The sequence below is a fragment of the Dipodomys ordii genome, unplaced genomic scaffold (assembly GCF_000151885.1).
Source record: "Dipodomys ordii isolate 6190 unplaced genomic scaffold, Dord_2.0 Scaffold81, whole genome shotgun sequence".
NCBI classification, from domain to species: domain Eukaryota; kingdom Metazoa; phylum Chordata; class Mammalia; order Rodentia; family Heteromyidae; genus Dipodomys; species Dipodomys ordii.
In genome coordinates this window covers 1737176-1747534 of record NW_012267297.1, presented here as the reverse complement: position 1 = coordinate 1747534, position 10359 = coordinate 1737176, and the positions used below count along the sequence as shown (strand labels likewise).

At 59.2% G+C, this 10359-nt stretch overlaps 1 protein-coding gene across 1 annotated transcript in view; it reads left to right on the top strand.

Moving 5' to 3' along the window:
• The window catches only part of Eps8 (epidermal growth factor receptor pathway substrate 8), a 66551-nt gene that overhangs the window by 16780 nt on the left and 39412 nt on the right, over positions 1-10359 (top strand). Inside the window, exons 9-16 of the mRNA XM_013025046.1 lie at positions 349-437; positions 1000-1074; positions 2525-2673; positions 4350-4509; positions 5480-5613; positions 6503-6617; positions 6851-6988; positions 8476-8605. Of these exons, the coding sequence (XP_012880500.1) occupies positions 349-437; positions 1000-1074; positions 2525-2673; positions 4350-4509; positions 5480-5613; positions 6503-6617; positions 6851-6988; positions 8476-8605 (990 nt within the window). The remainder of the gene's footprint in view (positions 1-348; positions 438-999; positions 1075-2524; positions 2674-4349; positions 4510-5479; positions 5614-6502; positions 6618-6850; positions 6989-8475; positions 8606-10359) is intronic.

The following is a 10359-nucleotide window of genomic DNA, read 5'->3' as shown; positions in this document are numbered from 1 at the left end:
AACGGAGGAAGGGACAATTAGACTGTCCTGATAAAGGCTCCCAGAGGCCCCGAGGCTCGGGCGGTCACCTCTCCATGGCTGTTTCCATGAGCGATTGCCAGTGAATTACCAAAAAAAAAAACCTGAAATGGCGCTGCGGTTCAAGTGGTAGAGCACCCACCTTGAGCACAAAAGCTCAGCACCCAGGCCCTGAGTTCAAATCCTAGACTAACAGACACACACACAGACACACACAGACTCATCATCCTACCTAGGTAATAATGCGACAGCGTGCTTACGAGGTTGTGTGCATGCGTGCATGCGTGCACATGTGTTCACTGAATGGATTTCCTTTGAACTTGGCTCTAGAGGGAGTTTTAACCCTTCGGGCAAAGCCTCCACCCCCGGATGAGTTCGTGGACTGTTTCCAGAAGTTTAAGCACGGCTTTAATCTTCTGGTAAGTGCACTGATCATCACTGACCGGAGAGACCAATGACTCAGATCGCAGGCCAGGGGGGTGGGTCTGGAAATTAAATCAGGATGTAGAATGATTGTTTCAGCACTGTGTGCATTTGTAAGCGTGCTTTCATTACACTAAGAAGACCAACGGTGAAGAAGCAAAACTAATGTGCATTTAAGAGATTTCGTCGAAAACCAGTGACTCCTGACTGTCATTGTCCATAAATTCCCATTTCCACCACGCTGCTGAATATACTAAACATAACAGGCCGGGCACGGTGGCTACCGCCTGACATCCCAGCTTCTTAGGAGGCTAGGATCCAGAGGATCGTGGTTCAAAGCCAGCCCGGGTGAGAAAGTCCATGAGACTCTGATCTCCCATGAACCACCAGAAAACGGGAAGTGGAGCTGTGGCTCACGTGGTAGAGCGCCAGCCTGGAGTGAAAGAGCTCAGGGACAGCGCCCAGGCCCTGAGTTCAAGTCCCAGGGCTGTGTCCAGCCAGCTTTGGCTCTAGCACCCTTTGGTAACCACGTGTCTTTTGTTCCCTCCCCGGCGCCAGGCCAAGCTGAAATTGCACATCCAGAACCCGAGCGCTGCGGACCTGGTCCATTTCCTCTTCACGCCCTTAAACATGGTGAGATTTGTATTCACAGAACAAAAATACTCGCTCCAAGCACAGTTCCCAGCACACCAGACCTGGCCACCCCATCCGATCACCTCCCTTCATTCTCCCGTCTGCGTCAATACTGACAACCCCAAATAGGAGAGTTGAAAAAGAACCTTGAAAGCCAGGCGTTCAGGAGCTCACGCCTATAATCCCAGCTACTCAGGAGGCTGAGATCTGAGGATCGAGGTTCAAAGCCAGCCTGGGCAGGAAAGTCCATGAGACTCAGATCTCCAAGGAACCACCAGAAAACCGGAAGTGGCGCTGTGGCTCAAGTGGTAGAGCTCCAGCCTTGAGCGAAAGAGCTCAGGGACAGCGCCCAGGCCATGAGTTCAAGCATCGTCACCTGCTAGACAGCCACTTGTGTCAGAAGCACTCGCTTGAATATCAGACAGAAATAACTACTTAAAAATAAACGGATCCCAGTGGCAGAGAGGCCCGAGTCTTCCTGTCCGTCTGTCCCCGTGGGTGGCCGCGCCACGCTTTGAAATGAGGGACTGCTTCCCCAGCTCAGGCAACAGGGTCGGCGTGAACGCCAGAAGCAGCTCACTTGCGAGATCAGGAGATCAGGGCCCAGCCGGATCAATAATTCACGTGTGTGCAGCGTCACGTTTCCGTGTATCCGGTTATTGGCCAATAACTCTGGTCAGGGAACCCTCCGGTCTGAAAATTCGATCTCAGGCTGGGGGTGGTGGCTCGTGATTGTAATCTCAGCCCCTGCGGGGGTGAAGGGTGGGGAGGGGGGATTTGAAATCAGGGTGATTGCAGCCGAGGACCGGCCAGGATCTCAATGATTAGGGGAGCCCCCCCCCCAGACCCCATCATCTCAATCAGTAAGCCAGGTTTGGTGACGCATTGCTGTAACCCAAGCCATGTGGGAAAGCAGCAAGGAAGAAGAGCACGCTCGTCAGGTTCAACCTGGGCCAAAAGCGTGTATGTAGACAAGTGTGTAAACACACGTGCACACACACGCAGTTCCTTTCTTCTCATGCCACACCTGTTACCAAGGCAAAACGTTGATTAAAGCGGCCGTGGTTTGTGTCCCGAGGAGCTCATTTTTAATTCTCCAGCCAGGAAAACGGCTCCTAGATTTTAGGCCAGTTTTTGTTTGTTTGCGAGAACTGATTTTCCAGAGCTGCATGTGTTTTTCTTTTTGGTCTGTTGGGGGTCTTGAACTCAGGGCCTGGGCGCTGTCCCTGAGCTCTCTCACTCAAGGCTAGTGCTCTACCACTTGAGCCACAGCGCCACTTCCGGTTTTCTGGTGGTTCCTTGGAGATCAGAGTCCCACGGACTTTCCTGCCCAGGCTGGCCTCGAACTGCGATCCTCAGATCTCAGCCTCCTGAGAGGCTGGAAGAGTGTTGGCTTGCGTTTTTAGTGCTCGCCGCCTTCCTGCCACCAACCCCGTGTGTCCTCCCATAGGTCGTCCAGGCCACCGGAGGCCCCAAGCTGGCCAGTTCCGTGCTCAGCCCCCTGCTGACCAAGGACACCGTGGACTTCCTCAACCGCACCGTGACCCCTGAGGAGCGGGACCTGTGGCTGTCGCTGGGGGAGACGTGGCTCAAAGCCAGGTGAGGGAGGGGCTCTGTGCCGACTGCCTGTAGTGCCGGCAGGCCTGGGTGGGTCGGGATCGGGGTCCAGAGGGACCCAGCGGGGTCGCTGACATCATGAAAGCCGGCGTCGTGGCTCCCGCCTGCCATCCCAGCCACCCAGGAGGCTGAGATCGGACGATCGCGGTTCAAAGCCAGCCTGGGCAGGGAGGTCTGTGAGACTCTGATTTCCCATGAATCACCAGAAAACCGGAAGTGGCGCTGTGGCTCAAGGGGTAGAGCACCCGCCTTGAGCACAGGCCCTGAGTTCAAGCCGCAGCACACACACACGCATGCACGCACGCATGCAAGCATGCACCTGGGTCAGAAATGCTTTCTTTCATATTATGCAAGTTAAAATCTTCGGCGTGTGGCCCCGCTCTGACGGGGCCCGCCGTTCTCTACTGAGGTCCGTGTACCTGCCTCTCAGCGAGGTTTCGTCTCCCGGGCTCCGTCCCACCCCGTGTTTCCCCTCGATGTGGACTTTTCTTTCTTCTTTCCTTCTTTTCTTTGACGCGGTCCTTCATTTTCTCATGGAGAATCCGAGCCAAAATCATTGCAGAGATGGCGCTATTTTTATGCTCTGATTTAATAAGCTTTCTGGAAGTACAGTTCACATTCCAAGCGGGCTTATCCGACGGCGGCATCGATCGAACAGATTCCAGAAAGCCAGAGAGCCGCTTTCTGCCCAGCCTTCCACACAAAAACGGCAGGGAAATCTGCACAGTAGGATAATAAATAAATACAAAAGTGCAAAGGGAAATGATCTATATACACACACACACATACAATTTTTGCTCAGTGGTGGGTCTTGAACTCAGGGCCTGGGCGCTGTCCCTCAGCTCTTCAGCTCAAGGCTGGTGCTCTACCACTTGAGCCACAGCACCACTTCCGGTTTTCTAGTGGTTCATAGGAGATGAGAGTCTCACGGACTTCCTTCCCTGGGCTGGCCTCGAACCACGATCCTCAGACCTCAGCCTCCCGAGTCGCTTACTTAGCACAGCGCGTAGGATGCCCCCGCACACGCTTGCAGCACGCAGACAGCCCGCGTGGGGGCCCGGCCTGGGCCGAGGCCTGTGCCAAGGCAGCAACACCGCCAGGCCGCACGGAGGAGCGTGAACGCGCGTGGACACGCGTGTGTTTCCCTCTCCGGGTCACACAGGAGGGCTGCGCTGGGTCGGCGTGCGGCGGTGTTGCTGGTGTGTGGTGGTGTGTCTGGGTGTGTCAGATGTGTTGGTGTGTCTGTTGTGTTGGTGTATTGGGGTACTAGTGGATTGGTGTGTTGTGTCGGTGTATTGGTATGTTGGTGTGTGTTGGTATGCTGGCGTGCCAGTGTGCATTTGGTGGTGTGGTGGTGTGGTATGTTGATGTGGTGTGTTAGTGTACTGGTGGATTGGTGTGTTGTGTTGGTGTGTCGATGTATCAGTACGTTGGTGTGTTGGTATGTTGGTATGCCAGTGTGTATTTGTTGGTGTGTTGGTATATTAATGTGGTGGGTTGGTGTATTGGTGTGTTGGGTACTGTGGGTCGGTGTGTCGTGTCGGTGTGTTGGGTACTGTGGATCGGTGAGTCCTGTCGCTGTGTCTGCGGGTCCGTGGGTCCCGCAGGCCTGGCTGACGTGTCCGTGTGGGTGTCGGTGTCCGCGTGGGTGTCCGCAGGGCGGAGTGGCCTCGGGAGCAGTTCATCCCCCCCTACGTGCCCCGCTTCCGGCTGGGCTGGGAGCCGCCGGCGCTGGACAGCCTGGGGCCCCCCCAGGGGTCCCCGCCGCCCGCCGAGCCCCGCGGCCAGCTCGACCCCCGGAGACCGCCGGCCACAGAGGTACAGCGATGACCCCTGCTTCTAGAGCAACCGAGGGGTGACCGTCTAGAGCCTGGGAAGACCCATGATCACTCCCCAGCTTCTAGAACAATCTAGAAGTGACATTCTAGAGCCTAGAAACAACCACAATCACTACCACCCCCAGCTTCTAGAATAATCTGAAGGTGACTTTGTGGAGTCCAGAAAGAAAGACCTGTGATTATCCCCTGGCTTCTAGAACAACCTAAAGATTTTCTGGAGTCCAACAAAACCTGTGCTCACCTCCCCCCCAGCTTCTAGAACAATCTAGTCAGTTTCTCTCAATTCTAGAAGGATCTAAGATTGGCCCTGTCCGGGCTCTAGACAAATCTAGATAGGCTTTTCTCGATGATAGCGAAATTTAGGCTCTCTCTTTCACCATTCCAGAAAAATCTAGCCCGTGGGGACTGAGCAGGAGGAGGCCTGAGGGTGGCAAACGTGGACCCACGAGGCCCCAGCGCGGGGAGGGAGAGCTGGGGGGCAGGGCGCCCGCGGGAGGGCAAGGCCCTGGGTTCAAACCCACCCCTCCCCTGAAAAACAACAAGGAAAAGCTTTGCTGATGCCCCTTTTCATCCTCCTGGGAAATAAAGCTGAACCGGGTCCATGAGGCGGGGGGGGGGTCCCTAACACGGGGGGCCCCCCGAATGACACCAGGGGACGCGTGTGTCTGCCGCAGCTCCGGGGCACACGGGGCCTGGGCGCTGTCCCCGAGCTCGCTCACTCAAGGCTGGCGCTCTACCCCTTGAGCCACGGCTCCAGTCCAGTCTTGGTGGCCGTTCGTTCATTGGCGAGCAGGGTCTCACGGGCTTTCCCGCCCGAGGCTGGCCTCAGACCGCGGTCCTCGGCCCTCAGCCTCCCGAGCCGCTGGGACCCCAGGCCTGGGCCCCGGGTGGAGGTGGGCGGCGTGAGCACTCACGGCACTGGTGTTGATTGTTGCACATCTGCCCCACAGCACCCCGGCCTCCTCGAGTACCCCCCGCCTGACGCGTATGCCTTCTGCAGCAGCGTGTACCCCAGGGGGCCGCAGCCAGACCAGGGGGAGGCCGCCGGGCCCTTCAAGCCCACCCCGAACCGCCACGCAGACAGGTAACGCACCATGGAAAGCGACGGGGCCTCGGGTGTGTGCTGCTGACTGCTGCCCGCACATCTTCACACGCGCTCTCCTGGGCCTGCACCAGTGGCTCATGCCTGTAGTCCCAGCTGCTCGGGAGGCTGAGCTCTGACGATCACGGTTCAAAGCCAGCCCAGGCAGGAAAGTCCCTGAGACTCTTAACTCCATGAACCACCAGAAAACAGGAAGGGGCGCTGTGGCTCAAGTGGTAGAGCGCCAGCCTTGAGTGAAAGAGCTCAGGGACGATGCCCAGGCCCTCAGTTCGAGTCCCACGACTGACAAAAAAAAAGATAAATGACAATATTAAAAGAATAAATAGTGACAATAAAATAACAAGTCATGGGGGCTGGGCAGGTGGCTCAGTGGTAGAGCGCTTGCCTTGCATGCCTGAGGCCCTGGGTTCGATTCCTCAGCACCACATAAGCAAAAAGAAAAAAGCCGGAGGTGGCGCTGTGGCTCAAGTGGTAGAGCGCTAGCCTTGAGCTGAAGAGCTGAGGGACAGCGCCCAGGCCCAGAGTTCAGGCCCCACGACTGACCAAAAAGACCCAAATGAGAAAATAACAAATCATACAGTAATAAACACTAAAACGTTAAGCAATAATAAATAACACCGAGTGACACTCGTGATAAGTAATAATACACAATAAAATGATAAGTGATAGATAATAAGACCTTAAGTGGCAATTAGTAATAGGATGTCAAGTCGTGAATAATAAAGTAACAATGAACAATTAGAACAGAACAGAACGTCCCCCCCTCACTCCTGGGGTGTGTGGGTGGGGGGGGGGTTCTTGGGCTCCCCGTCAGCGCCGGCGGCCGGGCCGGGCCAGGCCGGGGTGGGCCCAGCACTGTGCTCTGCTACAGCCACAGAAGTTACGACCCGCACCCGCCCCAGCCCAAGAAGTACGCCCGCTCCAAGTTCGACTTCACGGCCAGGAACAGCAGCGAGCTGTCGGTGCTGAAGGATGAGGTCCTGGAGGTGAGGCCCCCCGAGCCGTGCGTCCCCAGCTCCCCCGCATCGCATGCACGCCCCGCACATGCCCCACTCCCTCGGGCTCCATCCTTACAACCGAGGCTGGTGATGCATTCACCAGAGACCCATGGTGAGACCCAGGCCGGGCACGGGCGCTCACGCCTGCCGTCCCAGCCAGCCCAGGCCAGAAAGTCCCTGGGACTCCGCGGGCTGCTCACGCGCTCCCCCCCCCCCCGCAGGTGCTGGACGACCGCAGGCAGTGGTGGAGGGTGCGGGGCGCGCGCGGGGACGCGGGCTTCGTGCCCAACAACATCCTGGACCTGCTGCCGCCCGCCGGCCCCGCCGCCCCGCACACGCACACCATCCAGGTACGAGCCGCCTGATCCCCCCTCGACTCTATTCCTCGCACGCAGCGTTTCCGTCCGGCCAGGCCCAGTGCCGATGTGCACCCCTGTAGTCCCGGCTCACTTGTAGTCCCAAGCTCCCCCCGTGCAGAGCGCATGGCCCGGCCGCTCCCTCCTCGCCTCTCCCCCCGGGGAGGGTCTTTTAATTTCTGGGGTGCTGAGGGAGATCCACAGTCACCCCGGGAGAAGGTCAGGGCTGGGCCTGGCCGTCCCTGGGGGGGTGGGGGGCGGTCCTCCCCACCACACAGCGGGGCGCGCCCGGCGCCTCCCGCCTGTCATCCCGGCCCCTCACCAGGCTCAGATCCAGAGGATCACGGTTCAAAGCCAGCCCGGGCCAGAAAGTCCGTGAGACCCTCACCCCCCCATGAACCACCAGAGAAAAAGCCAGAAGCGGCGCTGTGGCTCAGGCGGCAGAGCGCCAGCCTAGAGCGGAAACGCTCAGGGACAGCGCCCAGGCCCCGAGTTCGAGACCCAGGACGCAGGCAGCCCGGTCCTGGGCGCGTGGCTGAGCCGCGCTTTCCACGGGGGCTCGGGGTCCGCCTCGAACCCGCGGCCCCGTTCCAATCCGTGCGTGGGGCAAAGCCAAGGATGTCGGGGTGGTCTCCACGCGGGTCGGGGGGGTCCCCCACCCCACCTGCTGCCGCCCGCCCACCCTCCCTGCCTCCGCCACCAGCTCTTGATGCCAAAGAAGGAATTTGAGCTGTTCAAGGTAGGACGGCTCCCGGCCTTTGGTGTGACGTGGTCTTGCGTGGTGTGAACGCCTTCTCCTCCTCCCAAATCCCAGCCTGCCGTGGGCCGCGTGACGCCCCCGCTGGCTTTCTGAGCGCCAGGAAGCCACAGACACTGCGACCCTCTCCTCGGTGGGCCACGGAGCACCAGCTTCAGCGTGCGCCTCGGCCGGGTGCCGGTGCGCACGCCTGCCATCCCGGCTGCTCAGGAGGCTGAGAGCTGGAGGATCGCGGTGCTAAGCCCGTGCACAGAGAGGGCGTCAGGCTTTCTGATCCTCTCCGAGCTCAACAATCGAACATGTTCTCCCGGCATCCTGGGAAAGAGTCCATGTCTGGGCCGTGTCCTGTCTCTTTCCTGTGCGGGTGATCCGTGGCTTGAGCCGCCGTAACCTGACTTCCCTGCACGAAAGCTTGTTTCTTCCCAAGACCGAGCAAACCAAAATGGCAGGCGGGAAAGCCATTTGTTGCTGTACAGGTTCTGGGTCTCGAACTCAGGGCCTGGGCGCTGTCCCTGAGCTCTTTCACTCCAGGCTGGTGCTCTACCACCTGAGCCACAGCGCCACTTCCGGTTTTCTGGTGGTTCGGCGGAGATCGGAGTCTCAGGGACTTTCCTGCCCAAGCGGGCCTCGAACCTCGATCCTCGGATCTCAGCCTCCCGAGTGGCCGGGGTGACAGGCGGGTGCCGCCGCGCCCAGCCTGCCCTCTTGTTTCTGTTTTTGGTTTTTTACACAGAAGCTCGCCTTGCGTTTTTGTGAGCTTGGGCCCGGCCAGGACACGCGTCCCTCCGCGTGTCCCACGCCGCAGGCCGCGCGCCGCAGGGGGGTCTTGGCGGCCGTGGGTCCCTCGCAGCTCGTCACGGCTGGTGAAGTTTTCTCAGGGCCTCAGGCTCCCCTGAGACGCTGCCTGCTGTGGCGTGTGCGCATGCGTGCGTGTGTGTGTGCGTGTGCATGCGTGTGTGTGTGCGTGTGCATGTGTGTGCGTGTGTGTGCGTGCATGTGTTGCTTTGTTTACCCGCGAGGCCCTGGTTGTGAAAGTTATTACAGAGTCTCGAAATGGCTTCCAACCCCACGAGGTTTCGCAGTGTTTCGGGACGCACGCTCGCCTCCTTCCCTTCTTTCCTTTTTCTGTTTTTGTGTCAGTCGTGGGGCTTGAACTCAGGGCCTGGGCGCTGTCCCTGAGCTCTTTTTTCTCAAGGCTGGGGCTCTACCACTTGAGCCACGGCGCCACCTCTGGTTTTCTGGTGGTTCATCGGAGATCAGAGTCTCATGGACTTTCCTGCCCTGAGCTGGCTTTGAACCACGATCCTCAGATCTCAGCCTCCTGAGTGGCTGGGATTGCAGGCGAGAGCCACAGCGCCTGGCTCGTTTGTTTATCATCAGGTCTAGGCACTGGCAGATGCTCTTACTCTACCAACGCGCAGCCCGGGGTTCCCAGCTCCTCTCTGTCTCTGTGTCTGTCTGTCTCTGTCTCTCTGTCTGTCTCTGTCTCAGTCTCTTGCTGTCTGTCTGTCTGTCTCTGTCTCTGTGTGTGTGTCTCAGTCTCTTGCTGTCTGTCTGTCTGTCTGAGTCTCTCGCTGTCTGTCTGTCTTCCTCCTGGCTGTGGGGGGATTCAGGGAGCTCTCGTGGTGCTCGCTGTAACACTGGCCAGTGTGGCTTGGGGTCACCCCCCGCAGCGCACAGCCGGGCAGCCACGTGTGGACACGCGTGTGCTTGGATCTGTGCACTCGCGTGTGCAGCGGCCGCCCGACCAGGTGTCTGGGCGGGACGGTGGCGTCTCCCTGCCTCTGCTGCCGCCAGCCCGCCTAGCCGCCTTGCGGACGGACGACGGACCCGCGCTTGGGCGGCCGTGGGCCTCGCCTCACGCCTCCCGCGGCCTTGGGCTTTGCTCATCTCTGTCCTCCCCCCCCCCCAGCGCCTGCTCGGGGAGCTCGCCCAGGTAACCCCGCACCCAGTTCTGGGCCCGATGTTGGTTTTGTTTTATTTTTGGCTCCGCGCCCAGCCCTGCCTGCCATCTGGGGGTTGTTTTCGGGTGGTTTGGGGGTTGTTGGGGTGTTTGGGGTTGTTTGGAGGGTGGGTTGGGGGTGGTTTGGGGGTGGTTGAGGGTTGGTTTGGGATGGTTGGGGGGTGGTTGGGGGTGGTTTGGGGTTTTGTGGTGGTTGGGGTGGTTTGGGGGTGGTTTGGGGTTGGTTTAGGGTCGTTTGGAGTGGTTTGGGGGTGGTTGAGGGGTGGTTGAGGGCTGGTTTAGGGTTGTTTGGGGTGGTTTGGGGGTGGTTGTTGGGGTGGTTTGGGGTTGGTTTGGGGGTGGTTTGGGGTTGGTTTAGGGTTGTTTGGGGTGGTTTGGGGGTGGTTGAGGGTTGGTTAGGTGGTTGGGGTGGTTTGGGGTTTTGGGGTGGTTGGGGTTGGTTTTGTCTTTCACTGCAGAGGGGTGGGTGACTCAGGAGACCCGGGGTCATTGGGAGCAGGGGGCGGAGGGCTGGCTCAGTTTCCCCCGCGTCTGGAGTCAGGGCTGGCCTGGAGGGCTCCCCCGCCCGCCCGGGAAAGTGACTCATCCCGCCGATGGCCAGGGAGGAGGGAGGGAGGAAGGAGGAGGAGGGAGGGATAGGTCTGTAGAGAGGGA